The 19,408-nt window shown below is 39.4% G+C and overlaps 3 protein-coding genes across 5 annotated transcripts; 1 reads left to right on the plus strand and 2 right to left on the minus strand.

The window, feature by feature from the left end:
* Positions 1-1,525: 1,525 nt before the first annotated feature.
* LOC108257064 (serine hydroxymethyltransferase, cytosolic) lies at positions 1,526-10,315 on the minus strand. 3 transcript variants are annotated; one of them, XM_047150760.2, is made up of 13 exons: positions 10,157-10,314; positions 8,872-9,249; positions 8,548-8,640; positions 8,310-8,455; positions 8,093-8,208; positions 7,842-8,002; positions 7,642-7,723; positions 5,786-5,998; positions 5,575-5,691; positions 4,195-4,317; positions 2,270-2,386; positions 1,955-2,065; positions 1,526-1,861 (listed from the first exon to the last, which is right to left on the minus strand). In XM_047150760.2, the coding sequence occupies exons 3-13, from the start codon at positions 8,635-8,637 to the stop codon at positions 1,689-1,691; spliced, it is 1,449 nt and encodes a 482-aa protein (XP_047006716.1). In that variant the 5' UTR covers positions 8,638-8,640; positions 8,872-9,249; positions 10,157-10,314; the 3' UTR covers positions 1,526-1,688. The 3 variants fall into 3 exon arrangements, with proteins under 3 accessions (XP_047006716.1, XP_017309960.1, XP_047006715.1); XM_017454471.3 differs by lacking the exon at positions 8,872-9,249 and having other exon boundaries at positions 10,157-10,315; XM_047150759.1 differs by lacking the exons at positions 8,872-9,249; positions 10,157-10,314 and adding an exon at positions 8,818-8,871.
* Positions 10,316-12,417: 2,102 nt separating this feature from the next.
* On the minus strand, positions 12,418-16,452 carry pdap1b (pdgfa associated protein 1b). The gene is made up of 6 exons (XM_017455118.3): positions 16,094-16,452; positions 15,754-15,845; positions 15,543-15,638; positions 14,911-15,029; positions 14,603-14,754; positions 12,418-12,846 (listed from the first exon to the last, which is right to left on the minus strand). Exons 1-6 carry the CDS (start codon positions 16,104-16,106, stop codon positions 12,782-12,784), a joined length of 537 nt encoding a protein of 178 aa, XP_017310607.1. The 5' UTR covers positions 16,107-16,452; the 3' UTR covers positions 12,418-12,781.
* Positions 16,453-16,685: 233 nt separating this feature from the next.
* Positions 16,686-19,037, plus strand: bud31 (BUD31 homolog). The gene is made up of 4 exons (XM_017455119.3): positions 16,686-16,903; positions 17,088-17,210; positions 17,312-17,478; positions 18,842-19,037. The coding sequence occupies exons 1-4, from the start codon at positions 16,810-16,812 to the stop codon at positions 18,890-18,892; spliced, it is 435 nt and encodes a 144-aa protein (XP_017310608.1). The 5' UTR covers positions 16,686-16,809; the 3' UTR covers positions 18,893-19,037.
* The last annotated feature ends 371 nt before the right edge of the window (positions 19,038-19,408 follow it).

Genomic DNA, 19,408 nt, shown 5'->3' on the forward strand with positions numbered 1-19,408 from the left:
TTGACTTCAGACTGAGGCCTGGCACAAGCATACCAAATCTGGTGAAAACATCTCGGGTTATTACTATATACGAATGTGGCCAAGTCCACTGCTTTTACGTTTGGCATGCCATCAACAGTCAAACTTGAATATTCAACTTTCTTAGATAATTATTTATAGACTCCAGGGAATCGTGTAGCACTTGTTTCACTGATATTAACCAAACAAAACTATGACTAGTTCGCAAAAGCAGGTTTTTAACATTTTCTGAAATATTTACTGAATGGTTTGAAGGACCCAAATGATTCTTGAGGCAAAATTGTTTAGAATGAGAAGCGGTATCATTTGATCTATATTCCTTGTGTGTGTTTTTTTACCCTCAGATATTTCTGTTCATACCTTCCTGTAATCATTTCCAATGAATTTATTTTTATTTCCCCACAATATAAACAAAGTCATTTAAACCACAGCGAGACTGATCTAGAAAGCATTTACTGAACATGTATAAATGAACCTGATAAATGTAACACAGTGCCATGTGTGCAATGTGTGAAGTGCCATGCTAACACTGTGCAGTGCCTAATATGATCACATCTTTCTTAGCATGGCCTATATTCGTCCTGGAAGCTTCATATCTGACCACCACAAAGGACTAAAAACAATCAGGGTCCATGACTTGTTTGTTTTGGTCTCACCAGATCCCTTTAAAATGTACACCTATAGTTTAGTCCCCGTGCTGCGGGGGTTTCCTCCGGGTACTCCGGTTTCCTTCCCCCAGTCCAAAGACATGCATGGCAGGCTGATTGGCGTGTCTAAAATGTCCGTAGTGTATGAATGGGTGTGTGAGTGTGTGTGTGAATGTGATGTGTGTGTGATTGTGCCCTGCAATGGACTGGCACCCTGGCCAGGGTGTACCCTGCCTTGTGCCCGATGCTCCCTGGGATAGGCTCCAGGTTCCCCGTGACCCTGAAAAGGAGTAAGTGGTTGAAGATGGATGGACCTATTGTTTAGTAAACAGGCAATACTTTTAAAATACACCAATCAACCATTCTAAGTGCTTTCGGTCTGACAGGTCCATGACCCTGTTGCTGGTTCACCAGTTGTCCTTCCTTGGACCACTTTAAGTAGGTACTAACCACTGCATACTGGGAACGACCCAGATGCTCTGACCCAGTTGTCTTGCCATCACAATTTGGTCCTTGTCAAAATCACTCAGAACCTTACGATTGCCCATTTTTTCTGCTTCCAACACATCAACTTCGAGAACTGACTGTTCACTTGCTGCCTAATATATATATATATATATAGTATCCCAGCGCTTGATAGGTACCATTATAACCAGATAATCAATGTTATTCACTTCATCTGTCAGTGGTTTTAATGTTATGGCTGATCTGTGTAAGTATTTAATATCAGAAAGTCAACAGATTTGAAAACAGAAAAAAAGAGCTTCCAGAAAGGAAACATCTTTTTCAATAAAACAACTGGAGTTAAGAAGAGGCAGTAATGATACTTAACTGTGCTTTAGATAAAACACCAAGACAAATTCCTCTTAACATTGCTTTTATTTAATCACCTGTGTCACATACAAGTCCCTGTTTTGGGGGTTTTTCTTTTCATTTTGGTCAGCAGACATATCAATGCCCAAGCAAATCTGATATACTTTAACAGTTAAAGCTCAGGTCACGAACAGAGAATTAGGATTGGACTCATAGCTCGGGCAGTCCAGGCATGGGGAATTTTCCAGCGAAAGCCTCGACCTCATCTCGGATTTCCTTAATTCTCTTTTGATATTTCTCATCCTGAGCCAATGTTTCCCTGAACTCCTTCAAAGTGGCTTTGGGGTTCATGTTTGTCTGGATCTCCACAGTTATCTGAATGCCTAAAACCAGAGACAAATCACAAAATCTTGTTTAAAAATGACAAATCCTTACTTTTCTAAATAATATAATTCTGTAAGATGCAATTCTCTCACATCTGTGAATGTATTCTGCAACCATGCGGAAATCCTCCTCCACTAGCCCTCGCGACGTGAGAGCAGGAGAGCCTAAACGGAGACCGCTTGGGCGCAAGGCACTCTTATCACCTGCAGCATGTAAAACCAAAAATAGGTTTGTGTGTGCATGCACGAGTGTGTGCCTAAAGATCAGTCGTTGTGTAATGATCACATTTATTCTACAAATAAAAATACACAGTATATTCACAGCAGTGCAGCACGGCAAGAGGAGACTTGGATCACTCTGCTTTATTTGGTGTACACACAAAACCTTATTATAAAACAGGATGTCACCTGGGCAGGTATTCTTGTTACAAGCAATAGCACAGGCCTCCAGCACCTTCTCTGCCCTTCCACCATCAGTTCCGTTTGGACGGAGATCAAGCAAGATTAGATGAGTATCAGAACCACCTGAAAGCAGATGCAGATAACAGAGATAAGATAAGAGAATTTCATTAATAAACTGAAGAAATGTTGCAGTGCTTAGTTTGTCTGTTTCCAGGCAGATCAGGATTTTAATTTTATTAAAAACACCTCTGAGAAGTGATGTTAAGTGACTCAAACAAGGACAAAGGATCACCTATGAACTTCCTATGAATTTACTCCATTAGCAGAAGGCCTTTGTGAAACTATTTACTCACCACAAGTTCTTGTGAGACATGGGACTGTTGCAACTGCGACTGTACTATAACCTGACAATCGGATTTCCTTCAAGGTCATTACAAACTATTATATTACAGGTTCCTACTAAACGTTTTCTTTGTAGGACCACAGATAAAATAATTCTCTTAAATGGCATGAACTGTTTGTTTTTTTTTAATGCAAGTATTCTGTTGGCAGGCAAGCCATAGTAAAGAAATTAAATGAGCAGTTTACACCGATCAGCCATAACATTAAAACCTCCGAGAGGTGACGTGTATATCATTATTTATCTCGTTACAGTGGCAACCGTCAAGCGGTGGGATGTATTTATTAGGCAGCAAGTGAACAGTCAGTTCTCGAAGTTGATGTGTTGGAAACAGGAAAAATGGGCAAGTGTAAGGATCTGAAGGACTTTGACAAGAGCCAAATTGTGATGGCAAGACGACTGGGTCAGAACTTCTCCGAAGACGGCAGGTCTTGTGGGGTGTTCCCGGTATGCAGTGATTAGTACCTACAAAAAGTGGTCCGAGGAAGGACAACCGGTGAACCGGCGACGGGGTCGTGGGCACGCAAGGCTCACCGATGCATGTGGGGAGAGAAGGCTAGCCTGGTCTGAGAAATCCAACAGAAGAGCTACTGCAGCACAAATTGCTGAAATAGGTCATTCTGGCTATGACAGAAAGGTGTCAAAACACAGTGCATAACAGCTTGCTGTGTATGGGGCTGTGTAACTGCAGACTGGTCAGAGAGCCCATGCTGACTCGAAGAAGGTGGCCTGGTCTGCTGAAACAAGTGAACATGACAACTGAACATGACAAAGGTGTTGACATGGCCTCCAAATTCCCCAGATCTCAATGTCTTGGTGCCAGATACCAGAGCACATCTTCAGAAGTCTTGTGGAGTCCATGACTCGATGTGTCAGAGCTGTTCTTGTGGCACAAGGGACGCAAGTGATTTTAAATGTTATGGCTGATCGAGGGGGGGGGGGGGGTAATTATATAAAGGGAGGAATTCCTCCCAGAGTTATACATGTCCTTAAAAACTAAATTCGATGGAGAGCGTCCCATTCAGCTAGGCCTGCTGTAGACATAGCATTCCTCATACAAGGTCTGAGCTATAAGGAGGACTCTGCTGACTTCCCTGCTCTGCGCTCTCAGCTCCAGAATCAACCGTTTTAGCTGAGCGGTCAAGTTATCCACGAGTGAATTTTAAGAATAGGTACATCCTTGAAGTGTACAGAATTATTATACACAATTATTTTTGCATGTTTACTGCACCAGTTTATTTAGTTGCGTCATCATTTTCAGTGCAGCTATAAGAAGAAGAAAAAAAAAACATTAAAGCTTTAAACATTAAAGAAGTGCAGTTTGCTGCTTATCAGCATTTAATTATGCTTTAATTATGGAAAAGCTAACCAGGTGACTTTTTTTTAATTATTATTACTGGTCAACTGGTAAAAATGAATAGTGGTGCGACACCTAATCCGGTTTAATTTTATCAACCCTTCTGCAATGTCAGTCTCATCTCTGGAAATGAAAGACAGCTTAATATTGCTAGTAAATGATAAACAAGCTTACCGGTGACAATTTTGTAGCCCTTTTCAACCAGAGCCGCTGACAAAGCCTTGCAATTTGCCAGCACTTGTAACTGGTAGACCTTGAACTCTGGAGTCATTGCCTGCTTCAGTGCTACAGCCACTCCTACTCAAAACCCCATAAAATAAAAAGCATCGTCAAAGAAAAGTGCAAATCACTTGTTCTACAATCTATTAAATAATTAATACTGCATTTTAAATGGAAAATCAACAGTTTTTTTCCCCCCCATCGTAAACATCTATCAGTTGGCAGGATTGTTATTGTATTTTATTTTGATTTGTTCAAAAACTGATGAAAGTGTTTTCCCCCGCCAAATTATGGATTTGCGCTCTTCACACAGGAGGATCTGAACCCCACAATTGAATCCGTGGGTGCGTCTCAATCAGCTCTCTAGTTCATTAGTCAGGGCATTGATCAGCGAGGAGGCCATTTTAACGGCTGTCTCGATCACAAAATCCTTCCAGTGCACTGGAACATTCACCCCCTAAAAAAAAAAAATCCCACAATGCATGGCGAAAACCAGGGAGCATGGATACTCACTATGTTCCCTTACTGGAAATAACATTAAATAGATACTAAATTTATTTTATTTTTAATTTAGTCTTAGTCATGTGTCAAATGTCCCTGACAGTTTTATCCTATTTGGTCAACCTTATGCTATTTTTTTTTTTTTTTTTTTTTTTAAATCAAGTTTTAACTGATTAAAAGTCTGCCCATCTTAGTAAAAAAAACAAAACAAAATTATTTTAGTCCAGTTTTAGTCACTGAAAAATGTAGACATTTTTAACCCTAAGATTATTATTGATGAACATTTCAGTCAATCTAGCCAAATTGAATGTTAGTTTGAAAGCTACTCCCCACTGTGCTTAGTAAGTCCTGAAACGCCGCACACAGCACAGGAAACTCATGCCATCCAACGAACAGGATATCTTCTCTCCTCTTTTTTTGTCAACAAAAATGAAGAGAGATTTTGGTAAAGTTGTTATTATACAAACCAAATTTTAGTCTTGTTTTTTTTTTCCCCCCCCATCAACAATATTGCAAGTTGATACGGTCACGCTCAGCGTTTAATAATGTCAGTGTCATCTCATCATCGTCGCGGGTATAAAAAGGTCGTCGGTGAACATTTTCCGCCATCGTTTTCATTAACAAAATTAAACACTATTATTAGCAGAACAATCTGAGAAGAGAAATAGATATCGGTTTAACAGTTCTCCAAACCTGATAAAAGAACATACAGTGTCCTCTCTGGCACCCTTAGAAATGGATTAAAACTAAAAAAACAACAAGATAAAATGGAATACCTTTGCATTGCTTCTCAGAGTTAACATCTGTAGGTTAAGAGATACTAAAATGGGTCACCTGCAATGGCATGGTTATGAGGTCCTCCTTGCAGGCCAGGAAACACAGCCTGATTGATCAAACTCTCCAAGTTGTAAAGACTTTCCTTCCCTGTTTTTGCATCCACACTGCGCACACCTAGTAAGTAACAGGTTTACACACTGAGACTGATATCTTGCACACAAAAATACAGCAACTTCAAACTTCACCCCCCCAGTCACAAATAACCAACCTTTCCTGTAAAAGATGATTCCAGATCTGCAGCCTCTCAGGGTCTTATGGGTAGTTGTGGAAACGATATCACAGTAATCAAAGGGAGATGGAATCACTCCAGCTGCAACAAGTCCACTAATGTGAGCCATGTCAGCCAGCAGGTACGCCCCATTCTCGTCTGCAATCGTCCGCAGGCGACTATAATCCAGGTTACGCGAGTAGCAACTGGTACCTGAGAAGAAGAGAAGACACAGAAGAAGCTTAGCGTACAAGGGCAGTAACGATGCACCATATACGAAGCTCTAACATATAAAACAACAGATTCAACACTTAACGTAATAAAGCTGGCTAATCATTATAAAACACTGCTTGTATTACATGATGTGCAATTAACCTTTACACATAATCACACCCAAAAGAGCTTCCTCTTCATCTTCAATCAGGAGAGACTACACAGGTTTTTACATTCGGCACCAAGCAAGAGCTGGAAGATTCCCCGCTTTAAGGTCTTGTATTTCAGCATCCAGGTAAGCGACGACACTGATGGCCAGTAAGAAGTGATGAAAACATTATATGTGTACACTCCAGTGCTAATATGGCAAAGATAGAGCCATAAGGCACGCACGCGTACACACAAAGAAAAAGCCTTTCCTCACCGATTCAATCCAAGCTAAAGAAATCATCAGGCTCACTGGGACGCCCGTATTCAGTTTCTGAGAACTCAAAAACACATCTAGGGCAACAGAGAGGTGCGCGAGAGCTGCTTGAGGCATGGCCCCCCTTGTGAGCCAACCGAGTGAACGCTTAGCCATGATTAACTTAAGTTACATTCAGATCTACAGCTTTTGTTTCTTTATATACTGCCAAGATCTGGATGAATGGATCACTCATACGCAGTGTCGTTATTACATTTCAATTATTAGGTGGGTCCCGAATCACATACTACCAAAATGCACTATTCTATGCCCTTTTGTAGTATAAATAGTGGGAGGAGTGGGTTCACACTGTACGAGAGCGGCCTCTAGAGGTGAAATAAAACCCATCGCTAACAAATTTGTGTTGTGTTGTTTGAAATGTTTTTTGATTCATTTTCAATGTCTCTATTTTTATGTGGAGTGTTACTTTTTGGTTCAGTTTGGATGCATCTTTTTACTTTATTTATTCATAGTTAATATATATTTATTTAACTTAAAAAGTACAGTACATTTTCATGGCACAGTCAGTACTGTTTATTTTTTGCAAGAACGTTCAACAACATTTTACATTAAGTGCTATGTTTTCATTCAGTACCAATTTTAAAAACTATCACTTGATTAATCGGTTATCAGCACGTACGGCCCAACTTAGTTATCTGGAAAGTCTGCTATCGGTCCGTCTCTAATTTCAAGTACCTGGATGATGCGCTATTCCACCGAAAAAACAAGTGTGGAACGTTGGACACTTCATGCACTCAAAGGTCGCAGCTTTTCTTACGCAGTAGAAGAGGGGAGGGGTTACCATGCGCTCACGCTCGATGAGAAAATATTTTCAAAATGGCCGACGACACTCCAGTGGACAATACATCTTACAAAGGCGAGTTGAGTTCTCTTAAATTAGCCCTCGTTATGCCATTTATTTTTCAGCATTTTAAAAATTCACCGTAGCAAGGTACAGTTGCATGGGTCGTCTACTGGGCTTTGTAATTTACCAGCTCTCATCTCGCATTGAAAGAGAAATGACTTGTACTTCCGGTTAGTAGAAACCGCTAGTGTTCCATTTGAGATTATACTGCCCTTCTAAAATGCATGCACCAGACCGTAGAGAACATAGTGTAAAGTACATAATTATATAAAAGGACTATAGGACTTACAAAATTGTTGCAGCAACAATACAAACCTGCAATGATCAATTTTGGGTGGAACAGACGAGCATTTTCCTGTAGTCGGTCGTAATCAATGTAACCAGTCTCCTGGTTTACCTAGAAATAAAATATGTAATGTAAATCCTCCTATTGATAACGATATAATGATTTACCATGAAGAGGACTTCAAGTACCCAAAGTTAAGCAATATTAAGCCTTATAAATGAACAGATACCTTGTACGGCATAGACTCAAAGAAAATGGAGGTGGCGGAAATTTTTTTCTTGTCCGTCATAAATCCATGGGTCAAGTGTCCACCGTCAGGGAGATCCAGACCCATGATCCTTCCATGAGGCTCCACGACTGCCGTGTACACTGCAAAGTTGGCAGGTGACCCTGAACACAACATGTTCATGAGTAACCTTTGATATGATGCAAACCAAGGCCAGAGTTCAAAACACCAAATATCCAAGCTTAAATACTTACCGGAATAAGGCTGCACATTCACACCCCATTTCTCCGGGTCAAGACCATAAGCCTTCAACGCTCGTTGCTGACAGAGACGCTCCAGTTCATCCACATGCTCCGTGCCACCATAGTATCTAACGATATTTTTGCCGAGAGCTGATGTTTTAATATTACAACAAATACAATATACAATAAATACTTCCTATCTTTAGGCATTTAAATACAGCAGATTTACCTCTGGCCAGGATATCCTTCTGAATATTTGTTGTTCATACACGAGCCCAATGCCTCCAAAACAGCACGACTTGTGAAGTTCTCAGAAGCGATGAGCTCTAAACCGTTCGTCTGTCTCTTTTTCTCCTTCTTAATGATATCAAATACCTATCGACATGTTTGACACGCAAACACAAAATCCGTTCAAACCTTATCCGTGACGCAACATATTAAGACAGTAAGCTTACACAGGAACATACCTCAGGATCGTTGGTGCCGAGAGGCTCCTGCAGCATCCTGTTGTGAGACTCCCATGTATCTTTGTCAATGCAACAATCGTTGTGTGCCATGTTCTTAACATAGAAACAAGTTACAATTATAAAGGGCAGTAGGTTCTCAAAGGATAATGACAGTTTGGAACGTTTTCTCTGTCTACCAGTGTTTAACTGTTAAAAAACACCTTCAAGGAATTGAAAAAAGGATGCTAAAGGAATTCCAATAGGATCGTTTGAATTTTCCAAGATTTGCACCTTCAAAATGCGGCCAAAAGTACGTGGACACCTGACCATCACATCCGTATGTACCTGCTGAACATCCCAGTCCACGTTTTAGAGCGTGGCTGTAGGGATTTGTATTCATTCATCTACAAGAGCGTTAGTGATGTTAGGAGAGGAGGTCTGGGGTGCAGTCGGTGTTCCAGTTCATCCCAAAGGTGTTCAGTGGGGTTGAGGTCAGGACTCTCAAGTTCTTCCACTCCAACCTTCTCAAACCATGTCTTCATGGAGCTTACTTTGTGGACAGTAGCACGGTCACGCTGGAACAGGTTTGAGCCTCCAAGTTCCATCCATTTTCCATAACACTTATCCAACACAGGGTCACGGGAGAACCTGGAGCCTATCCCAGGGAACTCACCCAGGGGGACGCACCCCGGACGGGGCGCCGATTGCACACACGTTCGCAAACTGTGGACAAATTGCAAACAAGGAGTACCCAGAGTAAACCCTCGAATCACAGGGAAAACAAGATAACTCTGCACACACAGGGCAGAGGTGGGATTCGAACCCCCAACCTCAGAGGTGCAAGGCAAACTCTTAATTCCAGTGAAGGGAAATTATAATACTACATCATACAAAGACATTCTGTACAATCGTGTGCTTCTAACTTTGTTGAAACAGCCTGGGTAAGAACCACATGAGTGTGATCAGGTGTCCACAAGCTTGGGCAGATAGTCTGCACAGGCACCTCTCACTTAAATAGTTTGATGGGTTTTGGTTTCTTTCATGATTAGCAGGACCGTGTTCTTATCAACAACATGAGGGAGTTTCCTCCTCGTGATGGACCTTGCAGTGATTCCTCACAGGCTCAGATTGTTTCTCAGGGGCTACTGGTGAAAATGTTAATATACAATACTCAGAAATGAGGATCTGGTGAGTTGTAGAAGTAGATGTTTGATCAGACATGGCCTCGTTTCTCGGTTCAACATGATGCAACTGCAGCAGGGGTCTGCGTCATGGCGTAACAGCGTTCATTACACCAGAAGAAGTGAAGAGGAACATGGTCGGTGAACACATAATACACCAGTCCTCATAATATAGCAATATATACACATTACACGCCTGCTTTATTAACCATGTGTTGATAAATCTACCTAATACGAATCTGGGTTAGCAGCAGGCTACCCTACCGCACCTTTGCTAACATTGGACACATGGATTTAATCCGGTTTCAAGACCTATAACTAATAATAGTGAGTGTTGCTCCTTATTATATCTGTGACATTAGTGCTATACTGCCTGTTTGTTTATCAATATTATATCCAAACATTTTTTGTTTCTCAGCAAAATTACAACAATGTAAGAAAGATCTTACCTTTACCACTGAGAGGGAAATTAGTTGCAGGGATTATGTGTGTTTTTCATGAAATAAAGTCAGGATTCAAAGTCCAGGAAAGTTTGGAAAGAGCTCTTCACCTCTCCAGATAAAGCTAGTGTCAGCGCACGCGGCGTGAGAGCACCTCGACTGAGGGGCGGGGCTACCATGATTGAACCTGTCAATCATTAAATCCTGGATTATCTTCTGAACCAAGCAGACTAGTTTCGTAAATTTAGCTTAAAAAAAGCCATTCTGAGATCAATATTATTGTGAGAGATTTGTGAAGTTAAAATATTCTTTATTTGTTTTACATAAAGTCTATTTACAGCAGCATCCAATGACACTAATTCCCGCTCAAATGTGCTATTTCCAGTAATAATAATAATAATAATAATAATAACAACAACAACAGTGTTCTATTAAATATAAATATATAAATATAGAGATGAGATGCTCGAAATTAGCTGGAACATGCACTGGAAAAGCGTAGTGACAGTTTATTAACTTTTCCTCCATGTTGTCCAGCCGGAACTATATGTAGGCAACACAATGCGAACGGACGAAATTGCGTACGCACCAAGAAGAGATTTGTTTTATCCGACGGTTTAACGCTAGACGGATTTGTATAAAGTTTGTATAATCCTGCTCAAATTTTCCCCGGAGTTCTCAATTCTGAGAGTCTTCATAAAGCCTTAACCAGTCGGATAAAGTCAAATCTATTCGTTAGCATTGTGCTGCCTGCATATAGTTCCGGCTGGATGAAAAATGAATAAACTGCCTCATCTTTCTCTGTTGCATTTAATCTGTGTTCATAGATTTATAGAATACTTTACAAGTAACGTCAAATGTAACAGATAAATGTTGTTGACTTTGATAACGCTATAATTTTATCTTTTAGAAAAATTCAATATTTATAAAGCCTGATCCCATCACAATAAGCCTACTTTTAAGCATTTTGCTGTAATAATAATAATAATAATAAATACATTTTATTTATACTGCACTTTATTTATACTACACTTTTTATATCACAAAGCGTTGTGATATAAAATCCCTGTACGGCTCTTTAGAAAACGTCAAGTCCTTTGAATAACAAAACTTATAAAACACATTACGACCGGTCAGTGAAACCTGTGACTGACAGGTACTAACAGTTATTTAATTCGTCCATGCAAAATATTTGTTATATTAATATTACTATTATTATTTCCCCACCCACTACACTATACACCTTACTCAGACTAAGGAGGCGTGGCTAAAACTCTTGAGTCCACGCCCCATAAAGTCACATGAGCGTTTTCTCGCGTAGGTTATTAGCTTAGTGGGAGACATTATATTGCCAAAAGAATGTGGACACCTGATCATCATAGCCATATGTGATTCCTCCACAAAGTTGGAAGCACACAACTGTCTAGAATGTCTTTGTATGCTATAAGATTACAATTTCACTTCAGTGGAACTAAGAGGCCTAAACCTGCTCCAGCATGACGATGCTCCTGTGCACCAAGCAAGCTCCATGAAGACATGGTTTGAGAAGGTTGGACTGGAAGAACTTGAGAGCGTTGACCTCAACCCCACTGAACACCTTTGGGATGAACTGGAACACCGACTGCAACCCAGGCCTCCTCACCTAACATCAGTACCTGACCTCATTAATGCTCTTATAGCTGAATGAACACAAATCCCCAGAGTCATGCTCCAAAATCTAGCGGAAAGCCTTCCCAGAAGAGTGGAGGTTATAATAACAGTAAACAGGGATTACTGTGGAATGTGATGGGGAAAGTGTCAGCATACTTTTGAACATACTATACCGTGTATTTATGATGTCAGTTAACTAGACATAACATGATTATGTTTAAATAAGTTTAAATGGTCTACAAAACACATTCCATTTCTCTTTATTTCCTAAAATTCCTGTACAAAAATGTATAGTGTGCAGTTTTTTTAATTTATTTTTTTATTTTTAAATGAACATAGTCACTTTATTAGAATGCGCTCTGTAATATTTTTAAACAAATCCGGTGAATATACTGATCTCATGAATATGGTATCCGAGATGTGCAGAAGGCTATGCATTAATAAAGTATGAGTATGGGAAATAAAGTTGTGTGGCGGGCTTCAAAAACAAGAGAGGTATACATTCAGAGATAGCATAGAGTATATCTCATAAGAAGCAGAAATTGTGATGGTGTGCTGATACTCACTGTTGTTAATACATTATTACATTGCTTATTGAGGAAAAAAATCTGGATGCCCCATATTCATAAAGTAATTATCTTTTTTTATGACATCTTACAGTTCATTCAATCTGACATGGCAGTTCCAACACAATATATTAATAAAATTATTTATTTATTTAGTATCATTAAATAACTAACTATCTATGCATTGTCATTTAACTACATCGCAGAAAACTCCCTGACCTACTCCCAAGCATCAATTTCTGCCTTTCAAGGTTAGCGTTGAGAATGCATAAATATCCCTTTTCAATGAAATGTTGCACTGTAATGTCTTACAAAGCATAACACAATCACAATAAAACGTGTCCCCGAAAATATATATCAATATACATATATTTGTATACTGCAGTTCTTTAAAACTTTTCTGATTTTATTGTTACTATCATTTCAGGGACAGTGTATGAAGTCCTTTTGCTGCTGCCTGTGCTGCTTGTGCTGCTTCTTTCGCTACAATAAAAGTAACACACACAAAAAAATAACAAATTAAAAAAACAGGAATAAAAATTATACCTCTTATTGTAATGTTCTAAGCATTTTGTAAGCTGTAAGCCTTACACAACATTCCATTTGTTTGTACTCCAGAGAATATACAGTCCTCTCCAAAAGTATTGGAACAGCAAGGCCAATTTTTTCACTATACATTAAAGACATTTGGGTTTAAGATCAAAAGATGAATATGAGATGATAGAGATCAGAATTTCAGCTTTCATTTCCTCACATTTAAATCTAGATGTGTTAAACAATTTAGAACATGGCACCTTTTGTTTGAACCCACCCATTTTTTCAAGTGATCAGAAATATTGGAACATGTGACTGATGGGTGTTTCTTTGTTACCAAGGGGTGTCCTGTTAAATTGATTGTTTAAAGATTTAATAGCTCTGAATGTATACTCTTGGTTTGAGCCCTGGGTTTCGCCTGTGAAGATTGCATTTGTTGTTGAAAAGGATAAAACAACATGAAGACCAGAGAGCTGTGTAATCGGGGGGAAAGCAAGCCATTTTGAAGCTGAGAAAAGAGGAAAAATCAATCTGAGGCATTGCAGAAGCATTGGGCATAGTCAATACAGCAACTTGGAATGTCCTGAAAAAGAAAGAAACCACTGGTGCACTGACAACCAGATATGGAACAGGTCAGCCAAGGAAAACAAGAGCGGTTGACAGAAACATTGTGAGAGTTGTGAAGAAAACCCCCGGAACAACAGTTAGTGACATCACCAACAACCTCCACAAGGCAAGAGTAAAGGTATCACAATCCACCATTCAAAGAACACTTCAAGTACACAAATATAGAGGCTATACCACAAGCTGCAAACCACTCATCCGTATCAAGACTCACAAGGACAGATTGGAATTTGCAAAGAAATACAGAGATAAGCCACAAAAGTCCTGGAATGAAGAGTAACCTTTACCAAAGTGATGGAAAGTCCAAAGTGTAGAGAAAGAGTAGATCTACTCATGATCCAAAACACAGAAGCTCATCAGTCAAGCATGGTGGAGGTAGTGTCATAGCTGCTTCTGGAACAGGAACACTAATCTTTACTGATGATGTAAGTCATGATGTTAGCAGCAGAATGAGTTCAGAAGGTCACAGAAAGAATCTGCCTTCCAATTTACAAAATGCATCCAATATAATCAGGGGGAACTTTATCGTGCAGCAATGACCCAAAAAGCATTTCCAACTCCACAAAGGACTTCATCAGGGGCAAAAAGTAGACGGTTTTAGACTGGCCAAATCAGTCACCAGACCTTAACCCAACTATGCAGCATTTCACCTCCTGAAGAGGAGACTGAAGGGAGAAACCCCCTGAAGCAAACAATTTGGTGATGTCAGTGGGTCACAGGCTTGATGTGGTTATTGAAGCAAGAGATATGCAACCAAATATTAAGTGTTATTTCCTTGAATTTACTTTAAGATTCTGTTCCTATACCTTTGCCCAGTGTTATTTCCTTGAATTTACTTTAAGATTCTGTTCCTATACTTTTGCCCAAATTGTGTGGTCAGTCACCAAAGGTGCCATGTTCTAAGTTGTTTAACACATCAAGCTGCAAATATAAGGAAATGAAACCTGAAATTCTGGTCTATTGGTTCATATTCATTTTTTGATCTCAAACTCAAATGTCTTCAACATGTAGCGAAAACAGTAGAGTTTGCCTTGCTGTTCCAATATTTTCGGAGGAGACTGTAAATGTGCCCCCAATTTACCTTTCCTTTCCTCTTCTTTTTTCTTTGCAGCCTCTTCACGTTGCTTTCGAATTATCGCAAGCCGGGCTAAGTCTGCTTTGGCTTGATCTGTCTTTCCTGCTAAATGCATCTTCATGTATCTTTCTTTGGCCTTCTGTTTTTCGATCTCCTCTCTGAAATGTTGATCAGGCAGATTTTCATATAAAATCATATCTTAATCCAAATTCTGACAGAAGACATGCAATTTTCATTTACAAACCAAACAGGAGGTAAACAGTCAGTGTTTCTCAGTCATTAACATTTGCGATACCCACCTTGGTGGCCCTTACCTCTCTCTTCTAGAAAGCTGTTTGGGTTCCTCAAGTTCTAGTTCTGTTACTTTCTTGGTTTTCTGAGCAGCACGATTAGGGTTTTCAATGTCTATTAATCCCTCCACACCTTTTCTTTTCTGTGACAAAGTAGGAAAATTAAAATGAAATAAAAACAATAATTAAAAAATTTCTGAAATGTAGTTTTCTCCTCCGATGTGCCGCACTAGTTGACAGACTGCCGGTAGTAAAACTCCCTCCATCTCAAACAACTGCTGCTTTATAAAGATAAAGTGTTCATCGAACTGGCATAGTGGAAACATCGCAGTTTGGAACATTACTGAGAAATCCTGAATTAAAATGTAATCTATTGGTATAACGTCCACCAGATGAAACGGCGCACATCCAACTTGAATCAAAGGGTTCCAGAGTCTTAGGTCGGTAGCAAAGCACGAAGAGAACAACTAACAGAAATATTGACACGGATACACTTCTTTCCTCCCCAATGCTAATAAAGCTTTTGCTGCAAAGATTCACTCACCAATTAGACCTCGAACAATGTGTTCACCTAAGCTATTGTTGGTTTATTTCTTTGTAAACTCAACACTGGCTCAAAAGAGCATTTGGCAGGTAAAAGATTAGACAAGGCTTACGTGAGAGCTTTCATCATCACTGTCCTCTGAACCGGATCCTGCCAATTTGTCATCCTTCATATCATTCACTGCTCCTCCTTCTTCCGCCTCTTCATTCTGGAAGAAAGAAAAAAATTATATATACATACACACATATATACAAACACATTAAGCCTTACATACAAATAAACCAGGTGAAAAAGTCCAGGTGATGTTTGCCAATCATCATTACCTTTTTTCGTTCTTTTTCAGCTTTCATCTGAGCATCTATCTCTTCGGGACTTGTGTACGTTCTCATCCGACCCTTATGTCCACCCTTCTTTCCTGGAAACAGAACATTTGTATAATCAGAACAGAATAAATAAAACTTAACAAAAGAACTGCTCAATACTGAATTAGGTGACCTAAACAAGAATACAAGTAGGATGCAATTCCACAACACTGTCCTTAAAGCCAACAGCTGACATATTGTACAGGTAGGTGTTAATAATTCACCAGGTATTACATTAATATTGACCTGACTGTCTGTGACAACTGCACTAGTGTAACTCAGGATAAGAGCAGTATCTTACCTCCTTTAGGCATGATGATGTTCAGAGGATAAAAGATAATTAACCTAATGTCTAATTCAGTGATGTAGCTAAGCAGAATCCCAATTTGGGCAACACGACAAACTGACAATAAAGTAAAACTACAGCTAGCTATAGCGTGTTAGCTAAGTTGCTAACAATAACACAAGTTTAAAAAAGCGTAACAAACTCTACAAGTATAATAAAAGTTGGGATAATCCAATGACTAATTACTTATGATAATGGAAAACAAAAGAAACAAACAATAACATCCAGTTCTCTTCAAAACACTAATCTCAGCCTACCAAAAATCAGTCTACCATGCTATCGCTTTTATTTTCTCTCAGGCACTGCACGGACACCTAGCCTGATGCAATATGGCAAAATCAACACACCAGTTGTTGTTATTTAAAAAAACAAACAACACACTTTTTTTAAACGTGACATTTCTTTAACGTTGTTATATCAAGTGTAGAAATCTTTAATGATATCTCACAAATGTCATCAGTATACATAGTTTTTATAGAATAATTCAGAAGGACGTTTCTTTTCTTTTTTTCTTTTTTTATTGAGACGTCGGCAAAACGCTAAGGACCTCTTCTGTGACGTAAACAACACGCGACTAAAGATCCTGTGCTGTAGCAGCTCGTAAACAACTGAGATAATTATTACTTATTATATATATATATATATATATTTTTATATATTGATTTGAAGTCATGCCCAAAGTGAAGAGAAGTAGAAAGCCACCCCCGGACGGTTGGGAGCTGATCGAGCCCACTCTTGATGAATTGGATCAGAAAATGAGGGAAGGTATGTTCAGACATGGCTCGCTTATAGATGGTTGAAGCTAGCTGAGTAGCTAGTCGGCTACTGTTTGAATCATTTGTTGTGCGCTTATAATACATTCAGTTAATTACATGATGGGTTTTTATCTTATTTTGTTTGATATACAGTGTTGGTGAATTGCTGCTAATGTTTGTACTGTAATTCCCAGCGGAAACCGAGCCTCATGAGGGTAAACGGAAAGTCGAGTCCCTTTGGCCAATATTCAGACTTCATCACCAGCGGAGCCGCTACATTTTCGACCTGTTTTACAAAAGAAAAGCAATCAGCAGAGGTCATTTCACCCGTGCAGACTTCCACCACCTAGTTTGCTTTTAAGTGTTTAGCTGTACGTTGTTAATAGCTGTTGGTGTTTTGTGTTTACTTGGTTTGCAGAGCTCTATGATTACTGTATAAAAGAAGGCTATGCTGACAAGAATCTCATTGCGAAGTGGAAGAAGCAGGGCTACGAAAATCTGTGCTGTCTTCGCTGCATTCAGACACGAGACACCAATTTTGGAACAAATTGCATATGCAGAGTCCCCAAAGGCAAACTGGAAGTGGTAAGATCGTTTAGAAGTTGCACTGTATAGCCAGAGGTTTGAGGACACCTGATCATCACACCCATTCTTCCACACACTGTTGCCACAAAGTTGGAAGCACATAATTGTCTAAAATGTCATTACGTGCTCTTGTATTACAATTTCACTTCACTGGAGCTAAAACCTGTTCCAGCATGACACTGACTACGTTTACATGGACAGCAATAATCTAATTACTGACCTTATTCTGAATAAGACAATATTGTGATTAAGGTGTTTACATGAGTCGCTTTTAGAATACTCCTTTCATGTTCGGGTTTTACATGTTCTAGAACATAGATCGATTAACGTCACACGTCATTACGTCCCCACGTCACGCCGTCCGATGTTCCCTCCAGAATTTCACGTATCGACATACAGTTCGTTTTCGTTATGGGACCGTATACAGTTCTGGGTGTTTCATTTTTAATTTTATGAAAGCGTCAAGTGCAGTTATTATTTGTCATGCTGTACGTGCATATAGATGACTGCTTGAAGCCGTGGGCTGCGTCCCAAACCGCGTACTTACCTACTATATAGTAGCCAAGATACATATCTTTCTCCTACTACATAAAAGGTAAGTATGTGGTTTCAGACGCAGCCATGCTCTCTTGTTTACCGTCAAACGGTTGAGCACTGCCGTGTGTGTACGTGTCTTGTCGCAAATTGCGGTGAAAACTCCCACACGACGTTAATAGTGTGATTAAGGTGTGTACATGTCTATAATGACTAAAACAGGAATACTCCACATGTCTTAATTCGATTTGTGTTTACTTCGAGTATGACTTTAGCCGGATTAAAGTCATCAATAATCGCTGTTTACATGGTAGGTTCTTAATCGGGCTAAAATTAGATTATTGTTGTCCATGTAAACGTACTGAATGCCCCTGTGAACAAAGCGAGCTCCATGAAGACATGGTTTGAGAAGTTTGAACTCTAGTGTCCTGCATTCAACCTCAACCCCACTGAACACTTTTGGGATGAACTGGAACACTAGGTCTTCTCGCTCGACACTAGTGCCTGATCTCATTAATGCTTTTGTAGGTGAATGAACACAAATCCCCACAGCCACGCTCAAAAAACTAGTGGAAAGCCTTCCCAGAATAGTATGGAGATTATTATAACAGCAAAGAAGGGAATCAATCTAAATGGGATGTTCAACAAGCACATATGACTGTGATGGCCAGATGTCTGCAAACTTTTGTGCGTATAGTGTATTTTAGAGTAAGTCCCCCTAACCCCCTGCAGTCTTTCCATCTAGTTATTTATGGTTGAGGCGTAAGTTATTGTCAGTGGAGACAGTCATGTTGGATTGTTCAGTCAGCATTCTCTCCGTTCCTTATAGGGTCGTATCATTGAGTGCACTCACTGTGGATGCAGAGGATGTTCCGGATGATCGAGTTCAAGACTTCTGCTGTTGGGACTCGTTAAATCTTAACCTTTTGTCTTTTGAAATGTTTGTGAATATTATTTCATTCCAGCTTTTTAGTCTTTACTTTGTGTGAAAAATCAGCTTTCATTAAACTTTGCCATCTTTAAAATGGTTGTCTTTACTGTTTGTTTTTCTTTCATTAATTATTTGTTATGGTCTAAAAGCCTATCACATATATTCATTGGAAAAATAATGCATACCCTCCTTCAATTCATGTTTTTTTATTTATCAGGGCATAAATTACAATTGTGTGGTCCTCACCAACTTCTATACGCAAACAAATAACCTCAGGCTGTGTGTTGTTACCTGGATGATCAACGACTGTGTTTATGTTTTGTGATAGTTCTTTTTCCTGAGCAGTTAAACTGCCCACTGTTCTTCAGAAAAATCCTCCAGGTCTTGCACATTCTTTACTTTTCCAGCATCTTCTGCATATTTGAGCCCTTTCCAACAGTGACTATATGATGCTGAGATCCATCT

The sequence above is a fragment of the Ictalurus punctatus genome, chromosome 24 (assembly GCF_001660625.3).
Source record: "Ictalurus punctatus breed USDA103 chromosome 24, Coco_2.0, whole genome shotgun sequence".
NCBI lineage: Eukaryota > Metazoa > Chordata > Actinopteri > Siluriformes > Ictaluridae > Ictalurus > Ictalurus punctatus.